At 39.3% G+C, this 24136-nt stretch overlaps 1 protein-coding gene across 7 annotated transcripts in view; it reads right to left on the reverse strand.

Moving 5' to 3' along the window:
* Positions 1–24136, reverse strand: part of AVL9 (AVL9 cell migration associated) — a 92012-nt gene that overhangs the window by 34604 nt on the left and 33272 nt on the right. For 6 of the 7 annotated variants that reach the window (XM_009242875.4, XM_054558930.2, XM_024249301.3 and 3 more), the window contains 6 exon segments: positions 10605–10725; positions 9099–9184; positions 4924–4995; positions 2466–2555; positions 1597–1663; positions 138–178 (listed from right to left, as the gene is read on the reverse strand). In XM_009242875.4, coding sequence (XP_009241150.1) covers positions 138–178; positions 1597–1663; positions 2466–2555; positions 4924–4995; positions 9099–9184; positions 10605–10725 — 477 coding nt within the window. 7 annotated transcript variants of the gene reach the window in all.

Consider the following 24136-nt stretch of genomic DNA (forward strand, 5'->3'; position numbering starts at 1 on the left):
GAAGAACTAAAGCATGGTATGCCACAATCTGCATTCAATTTAGCACACTGAATTTGGCAGTTAAATGAGTACACTAAGAACAGTGTTGGCCATTCTAGTACTGTACATCATAAATTTATTTAAATAAGGTACCATACCTTGTGTCGAAAATGAAGGACAAGATCTCGAGGTGACAGACCTACAATGTTAACAAAAAAGCTAAACTGTGACTACAATGTCATGTTTTTGCTGAAGAAAGGTTATTTTCCCCTTAACAGAAAGAAAGGTTAAAAAAAAAAAAGTAGGAATATGCAAATATCCAAATATTTCTGTAACGTTTGATTAGGTACACATATACTCAGAAACAGTGCTGTTCAGCACAACTTTCTGCAAGGATGAAAATATTTTAAACCTGTCTTGTCCAATACAGTAGCCAATACAGAGCAACTGAAATGTGGCATGTGTGACTGAGACAAACTGACTTAAGTTTTATTAAAATTTTATTAATTTTAATCTAAATATAGACAGCTATAGGTGGCTAGTAGCTACTGTTTTGGACAGTGCAGGTCTAACACATTTCCCCATTCTATAAACATAAACTACACAAGTTTAGAAATGATATAGTTTATATTATAGTGGCAATCAATGATTAAACAAGGTTTTTGGTCATGGCACTTCATATGTTATTATTTCTGAAACACAGTCTATCATCTGCCTGAAACAACACAGTACAAGTGAAAATTAGACAAAATATGTTCTCAGAATAGGGCCTCATATTATGCAGAATAGTTTACATTACACAGAGGATTGCAATCATAAACTACAACTGGCAACTGCATGCTGAAATTGGAATTGAGTGAGCATAAACCACTATGTGATTAAAAAGTTTTAATCACAAAATGGATATTTATTGAGTTGCCCATTGAATATCTTGGCTACCAATGGATATTCTGGGTTGTCAAGATAGTATAAATTAAACAAAAATCCCTAACCTGAAGAATCTTAGAATAGAAAAGAGCTGAGCAGCCCTCTCTTGCTTCATCTGCTACGATAGGGAATTAAGCTGGTCAGCATTAATGCAAGGGAAAGAAAAAACAATAAAAACCTTCCATTACTATCCTAAAAGGTAGAAATTCCAGCCTGGGCACCATAGGGACACCTTGTCTCTACAAAAAAACCCCAAAACAAACAAAAAAAACAACTAGCTGGGAGTGATGGCATGCACCTGTGGTCCCAGCTACTCAGGAGGCTGTGGCAGGAGAATTGCTTGAGCCCAGGTCAAGGCTGCAGTTAGACATGATCACACCACTGCACTCCAGCCTGGGTGAGAAAATGCTATCCATTTTCAATGGTAATTGAGGTAGTCTGTCTCAAAAAAAAAAAAAAAAAGGCAGAAATTCACCTTGTACGTTGATAGTTGTAAACCTGGTATGTTCTAATACTCTTCTCAGTATAAACACTGGCTAAGAAGATATTTAAGGAAGAAACAGCATCAAATGTTGAAGAATTTAGATCCCATATAGAGATATAATTCTAATCAAAGTTTTACATGCAACTCAGTTTGCTAAACAAATAGAAATGAGGGAATCTCTTTCAACTTGTAAGTCAGTTACTTACCAAGATATACTTGAGATCCTTCTAATGAAGCACCTCCCAAGGAACTATTCATATGTTCATAAAGCTCCTATAAAATACAGATTGAATTTAGCACATTTTACTATCATTTTAGATCTGAATTAGAAATATATTGATCAGAAAAAAGCTGGTTCCTTAATTGAGGTAGTTTGTTCTGCTAGGTGCTAAATTTAAAAACAATCAAGCCTCTCTGCAACCTTGCCAGTTCTCATTTCTTCTCTTCTGTATATGAGCAGTATCAGAAGAGATGTGGGCAGTGAGTATGAAAAGCTACTCAGGGTATTCCTTTCTCCCTCTACATTTTAGAGTGTGATTCATTCACATAGTGGTATGAATTCCTAGTATAAATTCCCTCTGCTCCCTTGCTAAGTCCCTAGCTGTCCTACTCCCACCAGAATCCAAGAGACATCCATATTCTTTACATAAATGGCAGCACTGAGGAAAACATGCTATCCATTTTCAATAAAATAATCATGTGGTTTTTCTGGTCTATGTATTGGGAACTAGGAACCAGAAATCTAATATATAAAAATACTGTGCAGTTTATTAATGAGATAAGCAAATTTATAGAAGCAGTGGCATAGCAAAAGGGCTATTATCCACTAAGAGAAACATTACTGTTAGTTATAGCTATTTGTAGTCATTATTTCCTTAAAAAAAAAAAAAAAAGTTTGGTTAAATTTAGTATTTGGGCAGATTCCTAGTCTTTCAATGTTTTAATGCAAATGTGTTTTCACATTAGAATGTCTTTCTTAAGGTAGTAATTATCCTTCACAGTACTACTGACAATATTTACTTGATTCATGAGTCTATCTTCGGCCAAACACACCTATAGAGGGGTATAAAGTTACCTTTAGAATAGAAATTTGGGAAAAATCCTTCTCTTCAAAATATGCATGTGTAATGAGCTGAAGTTTTGCTTGAAGTAAACCATACAGAGGCTTAAAGGAAAAAAGAGAAATTACCATTGATTAATAATTGGTTGATAACAGTAAAATTGGTTGATAATAGTAAAACAGAACCCCACAACTTTTTAATTTGGAGAAAAAAGTAACTATCAACTTTAGTGTGTATTATTCATAGTTGAAAGCCGTGAAGTCATCTGTTCTTTGGCTACAAGTGAAAAGTACCTGAAACACTGACAGTACAGTGCTTAAGAGTGTGGGCTCAGACTTGCTGGGCCTGGCTCCATCACTCAGCTCTGGGAATTTAACCTCTCCACCTCTGCTTGCTGATCTGAACATGGGCATATGAAAATAGTACATCTTACTTGACTGTTTTAAGGATTAAATAACAGGTAAAAGCACTTGGTAAAAAGTATCTGACACACAGAAAGTATCCAAACATTAGGTATTACTATTGTATGATTTAAAACATATTCTAATTCTGCACACTGTTTTGCTGGCCTGTAGCGACATTCAATCATCCTTATAACAGCCTGTTTTTGTATCTATTTGAACATTCATGATTACATTTAAGTTCATTTCCCTTTTTTGTCCTCTGTGGAGGCTCACAACTAGTTTGTGTCCTTTATCATAATATTGTTTTATATATTTGAGCAGTTATCCCTTAATCCTTATTTCTCTACTTAGAATCTTCTACCATTTTCATCTTTTTATTTGTAATGTTCTTTTCTAGATGTTTTCTCACTTCTATGTCCATTTCAGGATGCAATGACCAATGATGTATATATACTCCAATTAATTAAAAACAGGTAATACTGGAAGTCTCCCAGTATGCCTGTTAATATATCATGATTCCCATCAAAGTATAAAATCATTTATTTTTATACATAGACTTCAATACATAGACCAGAAAAACCACAACCAGACCTTTCTGAGTAAGCTACCCTCTTCCCATCCCTTGTGTCTGCTTTAGAGACAGATAAAACTCGATTTTTTTACCCCAATTTTATCACTTAGTAGTTACATGTCTGTGAGAATTACACATTTTTTCTCTGAGATATGCCTTTATTTATAAAATGAGAACAGTAAATATGTCTCAATATTGTTATAAGGATGGAAATGACAATTACATATAAAAAGTATCTGGTACAGAATTAATGCCTGATGTATAGGCACTCAATAAATGGCATCTATTATTATTGTAATCATTCTTTGAAGAATGATTACTCAGGAAGCCTCTTAACATGTTGCACTTCCTTTAATATCTGGTACTCTTACTCTTCTGTCATCTGGTCCAGTATAAAAAAGCTATTCACTCATGTATATTTTTCAGGCTACTCTTCTCAAACCTGTGTACAGGAATCAGATGAATAATCGATCAATTTTCTGACATTGGGGTCTTCCGTAATAGCCATTCCTTTTCTTTTCTTTCTTTTTTTTTTTTTTTTTTTGAGATGGAGTCTCCCTCTGTCGCCCAGGCTGGAGTGCAGTGGCTGATCTCTGCTCGCTGCAACCTCCACCTCCTGGGTTCAAGTGATTCTCCTGCCTCAGCCTCCTGAATAGCTGGATTACAGGGGCGCACCATCATGCCTGGCTAATTTTTTTTTTTGTATTTTTAGTAGAGACAGGGTTTCAGCATGTTGGTCAGGCTGGTCTCAAACTCCTGACCTCATGATCCGCCGACCTCGGCCTCCCAAAGTGCTGGTATTACAGGCATGAGCCACCATGCCTGGCCACAGCCATTCCTTTTCTAGGAGACTGTTCTTGCCTTATGTATAAAATTACTTCTTGGAAGAAATATTCTCATCCTCAAAATTTTATTTTGGATGAAATAAGATTTTGGCTGGGCACGATGGCTCACTCCTGCAATCCCAGCACTTTGGAAGGCTGAGGCAGGTGGGTTGCTTGAGCTCAGGTGTTTGAGACCAGCCTAGGCAACATGGTAAAACCTCCTCTCTACCAAAAATACAAAAATATTAGCCAGGCATGGTAGTGCATGCCTGTGGTCCCAGCCACTCAGGAGGCTGAGGTGGGAGGATTGCTTGAGCCTAGGAGGCAGAGGCTGCAGTAAGCCAAGGTCATGCCACCACACTCCAGCCTGGGCAACAGAGTGAGACTCTGTCTCAAAAAAAAAACCAAATGGATAAATGAAACATATCAGCTACCTCATTTTGTTTATGTGTCAACTTACTTTCCAATAGCTATAAGATCTCCTTTCTCTTACTGAGTCTTGGGTAGAGGTGCAAATGAAAACTGCTGAAAGGGAAAGAGAATGAGGAGATGCTAGGGCATAAATAATTTTAACATATCATTTAAATCTCTTCTTATTCTAATAGTGCCTTATCCTTAAAGAAAGATCTGCCATGAAGGTTTAACATAATGAACAAGTTACTTGGTCTCTTACCAGCTTGCTTAGAACACAGACACTTTTCTGAACAGTCTCTCTGGTGATATCTGCTTGCCTTACTTTCAGTGCCTATTATAAACAAAGAGCAATTTATCAGAAATATTTCATAGCAATATTTCAAAAATATTTTTTCAACATAAAAATAGCAATTATATATAAGAAATTTCTTACATTCAGTTAAATTCAAAAAGTTATTTATTAAGACTCTCAGGAAATACTGAACAAATAAATGTCAGTTTGGGCCTATGTGCCAGAATCTGTGGGAGGCACTGGGAATATAATAGTGAATGGACAATCCCGAATCTCAAGGAATTTATAATCTGATAGAGAATACTTTATGTATAAGTCACCAGGCCCAAATCAGCCATTCAATGCAAATCAATCACTGTTGATTCTGGTTATAAATGGACAGTCCTTTCAGAGACCATTGTTTCTGGTGAGAAGGGACTAGTTTAAGAGACGACAAAAGGCTAAGAGCAATGGCTCATGCCTGTAATCTCAGCATTTTGGGAGGCTGAGGTGGGTGGGTCACCTGAGGCCAGGAGTTTGAGACCAGCCTGGCCAACATGGTGAAACCCCATCTCTACTAAAAATACAGAAATCAGCCAGGTGTGGTGGCACAAGCCTGTAATCCCAGCTACTTGGAAAGCTGAAGCAGGAGAACTGCTTGAACCCGGGAGGCAGAGGTTGCAGTGAGCTGAGATCGTGCCACTGTACTCCAGCCTGGGCGAAAGAGTGAGACTCTGTCTCAAAAAAAAAAAAAAAAAAAAAACAAAGAAAAGAAAAAAGAGATGACAAAAACAGACAGCTTGTTTTCTAGAGATGGAAGAACTGCCAGCAATTTTGTTAAGTTAGTTGTTCCATGTTGCCTGGAAACTTGCACTGGCACCCAGCACCAAACACAAGCACATAACTTATTTCTCAGTGATTGTGAGGATGACTATGTGAGATTTCTACAGTCCTCTTCTAGTAGAGAGCAAATCTTGATTTGATTAACCTCAGGCAAGGCTGTGAGGGAAGTAAGAAAGATTTCCTCCTCTAGTGTACTGCCTGACACCTTCTTGGATCTGTCCCCTGAGGACCAAGGGGCCCCCATATTTTCAACTGATGACTGATGAACAGACTTTAAATTAGCTGTGGAGTAGAATCCTTCCTCCTGATTGGATTCATCCACTGTCTTATCTTCATTCAAAAGGAGTTGAAGTCTTCCAGGCTCAAGGTCCCTCCAACAATTGGTTTATCTGTCTGCTTCTATTGCCTATTATCTATTGAGAAGGACAGCAATCACTGGGAAAATGGGCAACTCTAACGTACTCCTGAGTGGGTCAGAACCAGGGAGTGGGGAGACAGACAGTATTTAAAGGCTATGCAGAGCACGAGGGCTGTTAAAACAGCACTGAGGCATAAGACTCACTTAGGAGAAATAATTTTACTAGTGCTTACATGACATATGGGTAATAAAAGGTATTAAAAGGAACAGATTTCCAAGAACGGGCAGCAGCTCAATTCATCTCACATATAAGTATGTAAAGGTAATAGTGTAACAGTGAAGTAGCAAAAGAACATAACTAACTCCATTTTTTAGGCAGCGTTTCCCTATTCATGCACATAGGCAAGGATAATTTTAGAGCACTAAGATAATATGCAAAAATGGCAATCATGCAGGTTTTAAAACCAACTCTGGGATTTAAAAAGTATGTAAACAACTAACTATGTTTTGTTAAAGATTTATAGGAGCATTGTGGCCTGACCAAGGACAAAGAAATATCCAAATTCCTTGGACCCTCGCTGGTACCCAGATGTCTGTGTGTCACCTCTTGATACCAACTTCCTCTTCTTCCCCATATCCCTCTCCCATAAAAATCCTCCAGCCAGATGAAAAATTTAAGATGCTTCTTTAGAATGCTAGCTCACCATCTAGCTGGCTTTCCAAATAAATCTGCTTTTCCTTCCAGCAACTCTCTTCTCTCCTGTCTTTTGAGCAGCGTGCAGCCAAACCTGGGTTCGATTACAATAGTATATGAAAACATCAACTGCTCCAAGGTGTCAGGCGAACTCTTACTCTCAGGTTTCTTTTATCTTTTTTTTTTAAAATTTATTATTTATTATTTTTTTGAGGGAGTCTCGCTCTGCCACCAGGCTGGAGTGCAGCGGCGCCATCTCGGCTCACTGCAGCCTCTGCCCTCCTGGGTTCAAGCAATTCTCCTGCCTCAGCCTCCCGAGTAGCTGGAACTACAGGCGTGCGCTGCCACGCCCGGCTAATTTTTTTGTATTTTTAGTAGAGATGGGGTTTCACTGTGTTAGCCAGGATGGTCTTGATCTCCTGACTTCATGATCCGCCCGCCTTGGCCTCCCAAAGTGCTGGGATTACAGGTGTGAGCCACCGGGGTCCAGCCTCTTTTATCTTTATTTTCTCAGCTTCATTGCGGTATAACTGACAAAAATTGTATACATTTAAGGTGTATGTTATTATTTGACATAATATCTTTAGCTTTAGATTCAGTTATTCATGACATAACACGGGTGTTCCAGGTTCCAGGCCCTGTGCTTAGAGGGTTATTTCATGGTAGTTACCTACTTTGGGTATCCTGGAATTTACACCTATAGTTTACATTTAAGAGGGTCAGGGGAAAAAGAGACACACAGTCTATGAGTCTAGGTGATGGGTATACAGGTACTCAAGGTACTATGTTTTAAATTTATCTGCATATTTGAAATTTCCATCATAACAAATTAGAAAAAGATTTATTAATTATTCACCGGAGGAAGCTTTTAAAACTTTTAATTGTCCAGGCTCAAATCCCAGCGATTCTAATTCAGTCACTAGGAGGAAAGGCTAGGTACAGATATTGAAAAAAAAAAAAAAAAAAAAAAAGTCTCCAGGTAATTCTGATTAAAAATCATTGTTTTAGAGCAGTGGTTGTCAATCTTGACTACGCAGAAAAATCACCTGGGGAGCTTTTAAAACATTCCCACCTCCCATGTCTAGATCATTAAATCAGAATCTTTTGGGGCGGGGGCAGACCCACTCATCCTAGCTTTTAAAGCTCTCCAGGTGATTGCAATGTGCAGCTGAGATTGAGAACCACTCACTACTTTAGAGTATTAATGATCTTTTGAGAGGAAAGAGCTTTTTACTCATCAAGATTATCCCCACCATAAAAAAAAAGTGCTACACATAAGCAAATCATGAAAGGTGGGGCCACTGTCTTGGCTTATTTGAATTTATCAATTAGAGCTATTATAGTAAGTCAGGCATTAAGCTAGCAGGTAGTTTAAGAATAATCAAGGCTGGGCGCAGTGGGTCACGCCTGTAGAGGCTGAGATGGGCAGATCACTTGAGCTCAAGAGTTCGAGACCAACCTGGGCATCATAGTGAAACCTTGTCTCCATAAAAAAATACAAAAATTAGCTGGGTGTGGTGGCACGCACCTGTATCCCAGCTACTTGGAAGTCTGAGATGGGAGGAGGGCTTGAGCTCGGGGTCAAGGCTGCAGTGAGCCAAGATTGTGCCACTGCACTCCAGCCTAGGCAACAGAGAGAGACTCTTCCTCAAAAAAAAAAAAAAAAAAAAAAAAAAGAAATCTTAGAGATAATTAGGACAGCTTATGAGTAGTTGGGAGCCCCTCTAAGCACGTCCCACTACTTCTGAAATGCTGCTTAAAAAAAAAAGCAAGGCACAGTGGTGCCCACCTGTAGTCCCAGCTACTCAGCAGGCTGAGGCAGGAGGATCCCTTGAGCCTAGGAGTTCAAAACCAGCCTGGGCAAAATAGCAAGGCCATGTCTTTAAAAAAATAAAAAAACTAAAAAACACACAAGCATTACCACTCAATTTTTCTAAGTTATATGCCAAACACTAGAAACAGAAAATTCAAAGACATCTTGAAATGTAAATACAGTATTTAAAAGACAAATAGCTAATTTATGTATCACTATCTATCTAAAAACAATGTACAAAATATTATGATACAAATATAAGCATAGCCACCAATGTCAACTTAATAAAATGTTTCTGTGAATAAACTGGTACTATTGAAAAAACAGCTACAAACTGTATACAAAAATCTAAAACAACATTACAGGCACCACTGAAAAATAAAGACTGTGTTTCTCTAAGTGTCCAACATCTAAGAAAGGACTTTGGAGTTGTTTTTCACTATTAACTATCATACCTTGGCTTCAATTTGTCGATAGCAAGAGATACCAAATACTGTGGCTCCATTTCCATTTCTGGGTGGCAAGTGAAAAAACACAGTATCTAAGAGATACATAGAAAAATGTAAATAGTGAGGTGAATTACCCTATTAATAAGTAGTAAAATCTGAAGCTATCATAATGCAGTCATTAACACAAAAATGATGATAAAACAAGGAATCCAAATCATACTTATTTGTAGCACCACAACCAATGGTTTCCTAGAATTTTTCTCATTGCCTTATGGTAAATACTCATCACAAAAAGCCCAAGAGACTGAATTATAACAGGTCAAACTGAGACTACAATTACAGAAAATACTTAATCTTTAGGGAATCATTCTAGATGAAAAGAAAGTAGACAGTCATAAAAGCCAACAGCAACACACAAACCTTGAATGAATACAAGAAATTTGGGGGACAAATGAGAAAATTTGAACACAGATTGGATGTTAGATAGTATTATGAAATTACTGTTAAATCTTTTAGCTGTGATAATGGTACTGGAAGTTACACTGGGGAATGATCTCATTCTCAGATCTTAAGTATTTAAAGTGTCACAATGTTTCCAACTGCCTTTTAGATAGATAGCACAGACAAAATTATACACATACACAAATATAAAGAAAATCTGTAGAACATTTGCTGTAATCTTAATTCACACGTTTGTAGCAGTCCTTTTGCTGGGCATGGTGGCAGAGCCAGGCATGGTGGCTCACGTCTATAACCACAGCTACTGGGAAGGCTGGAGTAGGAGAACTGCTTGAGCTCAGGAGTTTGTGACCAGCCTGGGCAACAGGGCAACATAGTGAGACTCCGTCTCCAAAAAAAAAAAGAAAAAAAAGAAAGAAAATCAATAGCAACAACAACAACAAAAAAACATTTTTGTAGAGCATCAAATACCATAGTAAAATACAGTCCTTCATTAAGTCAAGCAAAGTACTCATTTATAGGGTGGTAGGAGATTCGGTAAGAACTTCACAGCCCTGCTTTCTTTGAGGGTGTTAACATGCTCTGCATGCAAGCAAGCAACCTTGCAAGCAGAGTACTTGTGACAGCAATGGTTCCAGGGCACAAAAACAATCTCAGCTGTTTCTAAGGTGGGCACAGGAGCGATAACCTAGTACTGCAAGTATGCAGCTAGAGTCCCAAGCAATGTACAGCTGGTGCTGGTAAGCCCCCTGATTTGCCTCTGAGGAGTATTAAGTATAGATGTAGGAAGTGCTTCCAGTGGTGGCTGTCCTGCTCTGGTTAATCACTTGGCAGAAGCATGGCCAAGGTTCACCAGCCACAGCCAATCTAAGCCTGGCACTCCTTTAGAGGTGCTCTAGTGAATGACTAGTTATCTCCAAACAAGCATGTGAATATTTTATAAATAGTTCTAACAGGCTGAAGGCCTTTAATTTCTATGTATTTAGAACCTAAGATATCTTGGCAAATTTTTTCAAAAATGGCACCTAACTGCTTCACTGTCTTGTTACATACCTTCCTGGTAGTTGTGTGCGCCATCTGGTAAGGCAAGGAAGGGCAAATACTTCCATTCTTCAGGTAAAGTGTGGCTGTCATGTCCATCTCCTGGAATCAGGGGCGGGTAAGAGAATTCAACCTAAAATAGTAAGCAGTGTTAGCCAAAAGGTGGTTGACCAAAGGAAGCATTTTATTCTGATAGGTAAAAATGCTTTTAAACCCTGAATGACAGAATTCGGGATAAGCCACACTGTATAATGTCATTTGATATCATCAGCAAACCTATGGCATGGAAGAGGGGAAAAAAAGCAGTAAAAAAAGGAAAAGTTTCTAAGCGTTTCTCCACTTTCTGATTTAAGGTCGGTTAAACTTTAATGTGTATAAGGGGTAGTGGGGTTGGTGACTGGACTGCAGATTGATATCTGGGGGCTGTCATCAAACAGATGGTAATTGAAGCCATAGGGCCTTGAGGAAAACCAACAGCCTACTGAATTGAGTAGGAGAGGTCCAACAAAGGAGCCCCAAGTTGAGCCCAGAATCACTTTTAGAACCAATCCTTAATGTGGAAAAATAGGATGGCTCATCTTTCCACATTTCAATGAAATCAAGCTGCCACTTGAATCACAGGAAAGCCAACGGTAAAAGGGCTTTAAAAATGATTAAAAATATTTTTTTGTCCACTGAATTTAAAATTCGTGATTGTTTCTTTTTTTCTTTTTTTTTTTTTGAGACAGTCTTGCTCTGTCAGCCAGGCTGGAGTGCAGTGGCATGATCTCAGCTCACTGCAACCTCTGTCTCCCAGGCTCAAGCAATTCTCCTGCCTCAGCCTCCTGAGTAGCTGGGATTACACGCATGTGCCACCACGCCCGGCTAATTTTTTTTTTTTTTTTTGTATTTTTAGTAGAGACAGGGTTTCACCATGTTGGCCAGGCTGGTCTCGAACTCCTGACCTAAGGTAATCCGCTCGCCTTGGCCTCCCAAAGTGCTGGAATTACAGGCGTGAGGCACCGTGCCCGGCCAATTCGTGATTATTTCTAAAGGTGATCCAATTCCATATTTAAAATGTTTAAAGACACCAAAAAAAAGGACTGTAAAAAAGACTGCCTCCCACCCTTGATATCACCACCCCAGCTACCCAGTCCCTGCTCCCATCTCCAGAAGCAATCAACGTTTTCCATTTGGAAGAACTCTTTTAAAATCAACTGAAAAATTGGCTGGGCATGGTGGCTCACACCTGAATTCTCAACACTTTGGGAGGCTGAGGCGGGTGGATCACCTGAGGCCAGAAGTTTGAGACCAGCCTGGCCAACATGGTGAAATCCTGTCCCTACTAAAAATATAAAAATTAGTCAGGTGTGGTGGCACACGCCTGTAATCCCAGCTACTCAGGAGGCTGAGGCAGGACAATCGCTTGAACCCAGGAGGTGGAGGTTACAGTGAGCCGAGATTGCGCCACTGCACTGCAGCCTGGGCAACAAGAGTGAGACGCTGTCTCAAAAAAGAAAAAAAAAAAAATTAACTGAAGGTGAAGCATAAATAACCTCCAGTTACATTTCTCTGTATCTTCTCTATATATTTATCATACAGGTTTCATCCTAGTTTGCTTTGTTGGACAATTTTCTAAAGTGTGAGGGAAGGCAGGATGTGACAATGAGGTAAGATACAAATTCAAAGATGATGTTATGAAGTTGGCAATTTTAGAGTTAAAAAAGTTACCATATGTAATCAATACCAAAGTCCCATATATAGTATTTATCATAAGGAGTCCTGGTATTTATTACTGAACAATCTTTTTGAAAACCATTAAATTTTGATGTACAGATATTTATTTAAAATGAATTTTGTATGAAATAAGCATGGTTTTAAATAAACATAAACATTATGTACCCCAATTCTCATGATGCATCATGAAATATGTTTCTCTTTAGGGTTCAAAAAGTGTAATACAGACAATTCTAAAAAAAAGTAGTACAACAATGCTTAATCTCATTTTTAATCATGGAAATGCAATTTGAATTAATATAATGTTTACCCATCTACTGAAAAACATTAAAAAGACTGAATATTTTGACAAGACAGTGGAGAAGCCGGCTGTAGGAATGTACAGTACACTGGCACAACAGTTTGGAGGGCAACTTGGCTGTATTATCAACAACACGTTTACCCTTTATTAAGATAACAAAATGAGAGGCTCTTAGACTGAGGTGGCTCTAAGGCTCAGGGTTTTCTACTTAAGCAAACCAAAAGTGAATTTAAAAGATCACCAAGCTTAGCTCAGCCAATCACAGGCAGCCAACTGGGCATTAGTTACATCTTCTTGAACTTCCCACAGGCATGACCCAAATAAGGCAACTGCTCAAATTTTAACCAAATAATTTCTTTGCTCTACTTCTATATTCACCCTATAAATGCTTTCCCTCATGCTCCTTTGGTAGAGCCCCAACCACTTCTGGTTTGGAGATGCCTGACTCATGAAGCACTGTCTGCTCACATACACTTCTTAAAATCTTAATGTGCCAAAATTTATCTTTTACCACCTTTGACTCAGCAATTTCAGTTTTAGAAATTTATCCCATAGATATTTTCACATATTCAGATACATACAAAAATGTTCATAGCAGTATAATTTATTTCAGCATAAAAGGGAAACCTAAATATTCATCATGAGTGGTTAAATCAGTGGTTTATATCAGTTTTGTCCAGCTGTTAAAAAGAATGTCAGATTCATATATACTGATAAAGCAAGACGGCCACAGTATCCTGTGTGGTAGGCGAAATAATGGCCTTCCAAAGATATCCTAATCCCCGGACTCTATTTGTTACCTTACTTGGCAAAAGGGACTTTGCAGATATGATTAAGGATCTTGAGCTAGGGATTATCCAGGCGGGTAAAGTGTAATCACAGAGTCCTTATAAGAGAGGCAGAGGAATCAGTGAAAGAGATATTTGAAGATGCTATTCCATTGGCTTTAAAGATGGAAGAAAGGGCCATGAAACAAGAAATGCAGGAGACCTTTAGGAGGTAGAAACAGCAAGAAAATTGAGTCTCCTGGAGCTTCCAGAAGAAATGGAGCCCAGCCAACACCTTGATTTTAGCCCAGTGAAACCCATTTCGGAATTCTGACCTCAGAACTTTAATAAATTTGTGTTGTTTTAAGGCATTACATTTGTGGTAATTTTTCAGCAGCAAGAGAAAACTAATAAATACTGTTAAATTTTAAAAGCAAGTAGAATATCAGTCAACAGTGTCAGAGGCAACCTAAACCAGAGTGGCTCCATCTTGAATAAAGGCTGGATAAAGCCAAACCTGCTGTGTTATGATCCCAGGGGACTGGGCACTCTTGGTCACAAGGCATTTATGTTTGAGGGAACAAGTTAATGATGTTAACTAACTGAAGACCCAGGACTTATGGAAATGTCCCAGTACTTTAAGAACAAAAAGCATTCTTCGTTTAAGAATAGGTTTTGCTTTAAAAATATTAGTACACTCATAAATTCTTGCTAAAATCAATAGTAACATAGGAAAGTAACAACACTAACAGCCTGTCACAAGCTGGTCACAAGCCTTTGTAATGAAGCACCCTTTTCTTTTTTTGAGATGGAGTTTCACTCTTGTTGCCCAGGCTGGACTGCAATGGCGCGATCTCGGCTCACCGCAACCTCCGCCTCTTGGGTTCAAGCGTTTCTCCTGCCTCAGCTGCCCGAGTAGCTGGGACTACAGGCATGCACCACCACTCCCGGCTAATTTTGTATTTTTAGGAGAGACAGGGTTTCTGCATGTTGGTCAGGCTAGTCTCGAACTCCCGACTTCAGGTGATCCGCCCGCCTTGGCCTCCCAAAGTGCTGGGATTATAGGCATGAGCCACTGCGCCTGGCCGAAGTACACTTTTCTTAATAACCCATATTAGCATTATATTTGAAATCGGTGCGCCCTCCTCTTGCTTTCTGAGGATGCCCTATTCTGTAATTTAGTAGGCTGTAGTAAATTATTTTAACTTCACTCTACTCTGTGACTTGCCCTGAATTCTTTCCTGCATGAGAGCCAAGAACCTGCTCTTGGGGTCTTGGACAAAATCCCTTGACTGGTGACTGTAGTATGATTCTATATATACTGTGATTCCGTTTGTGCAAAAAAAATTTTCTGTAAATGGATTTAAAAAACATGCTTGAAAAGACACTTGAAAATCTATATACACCGCTAGCAGAGGTTTTAACTCTGGAGAGGAGAATGAGGTTGGGGACTGAAGATAGGCGAACACTCCTGTTACTTTTAAAAAAATCGCCACCTTTTTGTTTTGAAATTTTCAAACTTACAGAAAGTTGAAAGAATATGAACAACCTAACAAACCTTCATCTTTATTTACCAACTGCATTGCTTTTTTTAGCCACACTTGTTCTAGCTGTGTTGTATGTGTACACAAAAACAATTTTCTAAATGATTTAACAGGAAGTGGAGCATACTACCTCTACTTTTAATTATTTTTAAATGGATATGTATTGCTTTTAGGATTAAAAATAAATAAATAAAAAAGACAATCACAGCAGTTCTTAACTTCTGAAGGAAATCTTATTTCCATCATAATCTTGGAGTTAAGGGCAGGTGTAGAAATCTATCTTCTGTTCTGAAGATTTAGTTAACAGGTTGCCATTGGCCAGAAGTTTAATTAATATCTGAAGCTATGCTATGCTTAACATATTCTCCGAATTCCCAACTCTACTGAAGGAAGATCAGTTTTAGATGGTTCTAGCTGAAACTGAAGATGCAGTTGACTCAAAACTGTCATAAACAGAAGTGTGGATACTACATGTATTCCAAGAATTCCATGGGTAAAATTAAGGCTGTTTTAGCCTGACTTGGGCCCAGAGTATTTATAACATTGTTTCATTGGCAAAGTGTTCAGAATTTAAAACAGCCAACTTTTAGAACACAACTCTTTCATAAATTGCAGACTGCCTGTACTGTGTTGGCAGCTTTCTATAATTCTCTTCTCCTGCTGGTAGATTTTCTACCAACAAATACTTCCATTTGGAAACTGCTGAAATTGCTAATCAAGTTCAAAACTGTTTATTAAAACTCCTTTCTGGCCAGGTGCAGCGGCTCACGCCTGTAATTCCAGCACTTTGGGGGACCGAGGCAGGCAGATCACGAGGTCAGGAGATCAAGACCATCCTGGCCAACATGGTGAAACCCTGTCTCTACCAAGGATACAAAAAATATTAGCTGGGTGTGGTGGCAGGCACCTGTAGTCCCAGCTACTCAGGAGGCTGAGGCAGGAGAATCGCTCGAACTCAGGTGGTGGTGGTTGCAGTGAGCCGAGATGGTGCCACTGCACTCCAGCCTGGGTGACAGAGAGACTCTGTCTCAAAAAAAAAAAAAAAAAAACTCCTTTCTAATGGATATATATTTATTATTTCATCGTTTTAATATCAATCCTCTATTGTTGAGTTTTTCTAGTTTTTTAAAACATTATACTACTTCAAACTGTTCAGAATATTCAAATGTGATATAATTAAAAATACATATATTTGGCCTTTGTCCCTCATTCCTGGAACAAAACTCCTAACATCCTTGGAATTTCCTGAGTAATAGGAGCATCTTTTGTTATTCATAATAAGCCCCAATCAATCATACTTGAGTTTATGCTAAGGTGACTCTAGTGGTAGGAGGACCTAGATAGCTTCAGGACAGGGGCTGATCACCAGAAAGACCAAGCCTTGATTAAAGGGATAGAACTTTCAGCCCTACCCCTTGACCTCCCAGGAACGGTGTTAGAGATTGAGTTCTATCACCAATGGCCAATGGTTTAGTCAATCATGCCTATGTAATGAAACCTCCATAAAAACCCCTAAACAATGGGATTCGGTGAGTTCCTGGGTTGTTGAACACATCAAAGTGCTGGGAGGGCAGCATGCTAAAAGATGGCATGGAAACTCCCTGACCCACCAACCAACACCTTGCCTTATTTATCTCTTCCATCTGGTTGTTCCTGAATTGTGTCCTTTAATAATAAACCAGTGAATGCAAGCAAAGAGTTTTCCTGATTTTATGAGTCATTCTGGCAAATTATCAAACCTCAGAGAAGGTTATGGGAAGCCCTGAATTGGTAGCAAAGTCAGACAGAGTTGGGGTGGCCTGGGGACCCAGGACTTGTGATTGGTGCCTGAAGTGAGGGCAGTTTTGTGGGACTGAGTGAGCCCTTACAGAGTTTGATGTTAACTGAGTAATGTCACAATATGACTGAATTGTAGAATGCCCAGTTGCTATCTGATAACCCCTAATTATCAGAGATTAAGCATGAAAAAAAAAAAGAAATGTTATTTCCAAATTGATGGCATATTTAAATCTTAAATTGTATATTTTTCATGTTTTAAATACTGACTGAATACTCTGTCTCCTTTCTATATATCCAAATTAATCCACACAGACACAAAATTTCATGGCACAGAGGCTAAAGAGGAATTCTCTTGGAAGTTAACATGAGACTCTTAAATACTCAGTTGAATCAAGACAATTTAAATAGTAATGCCAATTAAACTAACCAGCACCACAGAAGTGATGGTAAGCGTAGTAGGCTGCCTCACTGCACAGCTCCAGGGGGAACCACAGACATTGTCATTTACATGAATGGCTCTCCCTGCAATTGTGTCGTGAAGTACGTATAGCTGTACGTGGCAGCCCTAAGTATATGTAAAAAACCACAGAAAAAAACCAATGTTAAGTACCCAGATATATCAGTCCTCACACTGCTATGAAAAAACACCTGAGACTGGGTAATTTATAAAGGAAAGAGGTTTAATTAATTCACAGTTCTGTATTGCTAGGGAGGAAACCTCAGGAAACTTATAATCATGGCGGAAGGCAAAGGAGAAGCAGGCACCTTCTTCACAGGGCAGAGGAATGGAGTGAGTGCAAGCAGGGGAAATGCCAGATATTTATAAAACCATCAGATCTCGTGAGATTCATTCACTATCAAGAGAAAAGCATGGGGGAAACTTCCTCCATGATCCAATTACCTCTACCTGGTCCTGCCATTGACACGTGGGGATTATGGGGAATATAATTCAAGATGAGATTCTGGGTGGGGACACAGCCAAACCATATCACCAGAAATTGAGAAACACTTATTCTCATCCAGTAGGGTTATTATTAAATAGTGAAATTTAATGGCCCCAAATCTAAATCAAATTTGGGGATCAAAATAGAGTCTGCCAAGATAAATTTAACAGTTTATTTGAGCAAAGAACAATTCACCAGTCACGCAACCCTCAGAACAAGAAGTTGAGAGAGCTCATCTACGCAATGTGGGTAGTGAGTATTTTTGGATGGGTAAAAGGCTGAAGAAAGCAGAAATAAGAACAAAAAGTAAATTAGTAGTTTCAAAGTTACTTTCCTTGTAAGGGTTAAAGCAGAGGAGACTCCCTTACCATGCCAGCTAAAACTGGCCTGTTTGGGAATTTGACTTTTATTTCTCTCTCTCCTGATTTCTCAGGTCAGATAACTTAGATTGGTGACATCGAACTTTAGCAGAAGGGACCTCTAACTTGGTTTGGTCTGTTGGAGCTGGTGCAGGAGCTCAGTAGAAACCAATGGACTCCTATAGATTTTATTTACATTTCCATAAGGCGGAGGGAGCCAACTGTAGAGTTCAGGACATGACACCCCAAAATATGTCTGTAGGACACCAGTATATGCCATTCCAAATATGCCTCTTTGGCACAGGATTACTTTAAACTGATTATTTTGGGAAAGAGACACAGGAGAAGCTCTGAAAACAGTAAAAGTTGTATTTTTGTAAGACAAATTTATTTTATAAAGAATATCTACATTTGTAAGAGTGTCTTCCTTTCTGTACCAGGAAAAGGATGACGACTAAATCATTGGAAACTTTTATTCATTTGTTTGAGACAGGATCTGGCTCTGTTGCCCAGGCTGGAGTGCATTGATGTGATCTTGGCTCACTGCAACCTCCACCTTCCAGTTTCAAGCGATTCTCCTGCCTCAGCCTCCCAAGTAGCTGGGATTACTGGTGCCTGCCACCACGCCTGGCTAATTTTTATATTTTTTTCAGTAGAGATGAGGTTTTCACCATGTTGGCCAGGCTGGTCTCGAACTCCTGACCTCAAGTGATCCACCTGCCTCGGCCTCCCTAAGTGCTGGGATTAAAGGCCTAAATCACTGGAAACTCTTATCAACACAAAAAGCACAAGTTCAATCTGCATAACAAACCTCACTTTTGTTTACCCTGCACTTCTTCACCAGGTAGTCTTAACAGAGAATGAGGGTTGTCTGGCCTACACCCTTCATTCTTTGTGTTGGGGAATGAAGTGTGTAAGTCTGAAGTTAAAGCCACCTTTTTGAGACCTACTCTTGAGAATTTCTCATTTCTGAGTTATCTCTCATGTATTCACAAGGTAATCATGTTAATAAACTTGTTTGCTTTTCTCTTAAAAAAAAAAAAAAGGTGTCTGGTAGGGCATTAATACATACAATGCATAACAAATGTATCAAATATCCCCAGAAAGGCTGCTACTAAATCACACAAATTTCAAATATGTCTTTGTATGTAACCAATATTCATGTGGCCAAATCTATTTTGATTCTAATTTTTAGATTTACTAGATTACCAAGGGAGAAGAGGAGGGAAAAATAAGACAATGGCTGATTTCTAAAAAGTAAAAGCTGACTCTGATCACAAGGAATAAAAAAGCAATTTTTCTAAATGCTAAATGAACTATGCAAGAAAGGGTGACATGTTTGTCCTCCAGTAATAAAAATTACCATGCTTTGTCATAGTTTATAAACCAAATTGGTGTCCTCTAGTCAGATTCCATTTACTTTGTCCTCAGAAAAAAAGACTGAGAAAACAAGAAAAACTACAAAAACAAAACAATAACATAGTACCCTAGTGTGAACTCTGAGTACTTCAGGAATACCCTCTGTTAACTTTTTAACAATGCACCATGTTCCACTGCCAGAGAACCGTACGGCAAATAGAAGCCACACTGTCAAACTATTAGCACACACATTAACCACATCCATGGACCCTACATATATCAACGGCTTACAGAAGGAAGGAGTGCTTCACAACTGCTCTGCCTCTTTGCTTCCTTTCTCGGTATCTCAGAGATTTTTTCTTTTCACTCAGAAGCACAAAGTATTTATTTTCTTAATAGTCATAACATTTTAGGCAGCAAAGTCAAAGCTGTGTCATGTTTTCCGCTTAAAACAAAAGAAAACGAAAAAGCCCTGGGCATCAGACATGTTTTCTTCTCAGTTATGGTTTCTTTCTCATATCTCTTGAAAAGTCAATACTACAAAGCAATTGGCATTTATTCCTCACTCGACTACGAAGTTGGCAACAAATCACTGTATTTGTCAAGTGTAGATTTGAAACAGCTGTGCTTAACACTCCTCTACCTCAATATGACATTTTCATGACTGCACCAGATGTTCAGAAATACAAAGTGTATACTGTAGAGGTAAAATGGTACTTTTGAGACTTACCAATTAAAAGTAAGATTTTTTATTTTTTATTTTTTTTGAGACAGTCTGGCTCTGTTGCCCAGTCTGGAGTGCAGTGGCATGCTCTTGGCTCACAGAAACTTCTGCCTCCTGGGTTTAAGCGATTCTCCTGCCTCAGCCTCCCGAGTAGCTTGGATTACAGGCACCTGCCACCACAGCCGGCCAATTTTTGTATTTTTAGTAGAGACGGGGTTTCATCATGTTGGCCAGGCTGGTCTTGAACTCCTGACCTCAAGTGATCCGCCTGCCTCAGCCTCCCAAAGTGCTAGGATTACAGGCATGAGCCACCATGCCCGGCCTTGTTCTGTTTTTAAGAGACAGGGTCTTCTTGCTCTGCCACTCAAGCTGCTGTGCACTGGTGTGATCAGGGCTCACTGCAGCCTCGGCCTCCTGTGCTCAAGTGGTCCTCCCACTTCAGCCTGAGTAGCTGGGACTACAGGCGTGCACCACTGCACCCAGTTAATTATTTCATTTTTCGTTGCCCAGGCTGCTCTCAAACACCTAGGCTCAAGCAATCTTCCCACCCTGGCCTCCCAAAGGGCTGAGATTACAAGCATGTGTCACTGAGCCCATCAAGAAGTTTGTTTAGATGGAAATAAGTATCTTAGTTTAAAGCATGTACTTTTATACACTCAAGTGAATAAAGGCTGTCATCTTCTATTTTTTCCCTAGAATTAAAGAGCTATTTCACATTCCTTAAGTTGGAGTACTTGGATTATGAGCATGAAAATAGATAATGTGTATTTTAATTTTAATGTAGAGATTGTTATTATGAGAATCCCACCACAGTGAAACAGAATATCATGACTCTATTATATAAAATAATATGACATTTTGCTTGTGTCAACATATATTGATAGGGATGGAGGTAGAGATAGTCTAGGCAGAAAAGGGTGGGTCCCCAATAAAACCCCACCTTGAAGTCGAAAAGCCTGAAACCCACGGCCCAAAGTGAGAACTTCTGTTTTTCCACTCGAATATTGCCTTTCATTAAACTATCCATGACCTGCCCAGCCCCCATCCTGTGCCTATAAAAACCCCAGACTCAGCTGGCAGAGAGACACAGCTGGATGTCAGGGACTATGGCTGGACACTGGAGAGAAGTGGCTTGACTTCAGAGGGACAGCTTGATGGCGTAACTTTGGAAAAGAATCTGGTCAGAGATGGCTGGACTTCAGGGGAAGCTTACCTACCTGCCCCATCTCTTTTTCGGCTCCCCTTTCCACTGAGAGCCACTTTCATTGGCAATAAAATCCCCTGCATTTACCACCCTTCAATTTGTTCAAGCGACCTCATTTTTCCTGGACACTGGACAAGAGCTTGGGAGCCACAAGTGTAGATACAAAAGGCGGTCACACTGCCCTGGTGGAGGATAGCTGCCTCATGCAAAAAGGCAGAGGGCCCACTGATCTGTTAACACTTAAGCTGTTTGCAGATGGAAGAGCGAAATGAACACTGTAACACACCCTCTGGGGCTTTGGGGGTCACAAGCACCTCCACCTAGATGCTGCTGCAGGGCCTGCACAGAGTTTGCTCCTGCCGGTGCCCAAAAGTGCTCACTTTGGCTCCTGTACCCACTCACCTGTGCATTCCCTCCACGAGGGGTGGAATGCGGTGGGTCTGAGTGAGTGGAGTTTGATCCCATCAGCTCTGAAGCAGCCAGTCAGCTCCAGTGCTTGTGCACTCCAGTTCCCACCTCATTCGTTCGTGTGCTCCCTCCTGCGAGGAGTTGAGAATGGTGGGCTGAGTAAAGGAGGTACCCCTGTTGTGAGTCCCGCAAAGGGGTCAGGGAAATATCCTGCTTCGGTATTAAAGAAGCTGATTTTCATGCTAATGGTACTTGAGGCGCTAACATTAAGACGTTATCATTCTGTTTTTCCACTTTAAAGTCATTGGAACGTTATATGAATATACATGTTAATGAACATGTATATTCATATAAAGGTCATTAACATGTAACTGCATATACACAGTAAACTGAAGTAAGATTTGATAAAATAGAGAAAGAAAAAGAAAACTTATCTGAGGAATGCAAGCCCCTTTAAATTAGCAGGCCCAGAAGTCATTCTCCCTTGAGCTAAATAATTACCGCTTAAAGCCACTTGCTATGCAAGCTCTAGACTGAGGCCAAGTAGCCAAAAAAATGCTTTACACCCTATAGCTCAACAATGTATAGGCAATCACTAACTAATGCCATTTCTGTAAGCCAATGAGAATTCCTGAAGAACAACTTTTATAATTATCCCTGCCCCTCATTTGTCTTTTTTTCTTTAAAACTTGAGCCTCTCTTGTTCTCTGGAGTACTCCCCAAGGCAAACTGGAAATGTGTCCCGGACTGCAGTCCTCAACTTCTGTTCTTAAATAAACTCTCTCTTTTTTTTATATACGAAGTCCTGCTCTGTCACCCAGACTGGAGTGCAGTGGCATGATCTTGGCTCATTGCAACCTCCGCCTCCTGGGTTCAAGCAATTTTCATGGCTCAGCCTCCTGAGTAGCCAGGACCACAGGCACATGCCACCATGCCCAGCTAATTTTTATGTATTTTTATTAATAGCAGAGATAGGGTTTTACCATGTTAGTCAGGCTGGTCCCAAACTCCTGACCTCAAGTGATCTGCCTGCCTTGGCCTCCCAAAGTGCTGGCATTATAGGTGTGAGCCACCGTGCCTGGCCAAATAAATTCTCTTTTAAACTACATTCTGACTTTTGATTATTTTAGGTTGATAGAATCATGTTTGTTTAAAAGAAATATTGCTTCTAAAAAGGAAAAATCTTTACATATGAATAGCAAAATTGAGAACTCTACTAAGTATTAATCTCTACCTGATATGAGAATAAATAGCATTATTATAAGGATTTGGCATTCATTGAAACATAAGTATTTGCAGATATACAACTTACAAAATCAGAAATACCCTCAGATATGGCATTAATACAATTTGATTTGTTTCTGACAAATAATTTCCAGTAATACCAGATTTGTTTTGGAGAGCTACTTTATGTAAAGCTAGACAGCATCAAATATATTTACTAGTTATGAGTGAACTCTCACTTAAAACATAGTTATGAAGGATCTTAAATGTATTTGACTTTGACTTGATCTTTTATATTGAAGAAATCTGGAACTCCTATATTACCCTAAGTTCCAAGTTAAACCACACACCTTGGTCATGTAGCACAAATGTGTATAACTATGTGGAAAAAAATCCCAACTTTTATAAACTTAAATCCAACAATTTAAAAAAACTTAAAATAGAATGCTTTTTGTCTTATTTGTCATAACCAAAAGCTGGGAACCCATATGTCCATTAATAGGATAAGGGATAAATCAATCAAGGTCTATGTATATAATGAAATACTATACAGCAATTACTGATACAAACAACATGGACCAATCTCAGACATACTACTAAGAGAAAAAAGACACAAAAGAGACAGCATGGGTCAAAACATGGTTACTCTTGTGTGGGAACTGGATAGGAAGGGGTGCATAAGGACATCTTCTAAAGCACTGGAATTGTTCTCTGTTTTCATCTGGATATTTGTTACATACACGTATGTAAAAATTAATTGAACTCCATTAGGTTTCATGCACTTTATTGTTTATAAGTTACACCTCAATTTAAGAAAATGCTTAAAAATATATGAAAATGAAGTGTTCAAATGCATGGGCCGTTGAAACTGAACAAGCATTGAGTTCCAGTCCTAGCTTGCTACTTAGCTATGTAACCTAGAGCAAGTCACTGGTCATCGCTTAACTTTAACTTCAATTTCCTTATCTATAAAGAAGGCTAATAAATCCTTGCTTTTTCTAAATGAAATTTAAGGGAAATAACTGTTTTGGATTGAGCTATAGGGTGTACTAGGACTAACAAACCAGACCAAACCAGAATGGAGTCACTTATTCTAGATGCCATGTACTTCGAAACCAGTTTCCCCCTAAAACCAGGAGATTTACAGCAACCAATCAGAAGGGACCCAGTTTACCTGAGCAGGCATGATAGGGGAGTCCCCTCTGTTTTAACCCT

This window comes from Pongo abelii, chromosome 6 (assembly GCF_028885655.2).
Source record: "Pongo abelii isolate AG06213 chromosome 6, NHGRI_mPonAbe1-v2.0_pri, whole genome shotgun sequence".
In the NCBI taxonomy this organism is placed as follows: Eukaryota; Metazoa; Chordata; class Mammalia; order Primates; family Hominidae; genus Pongo; species Pongo abelii.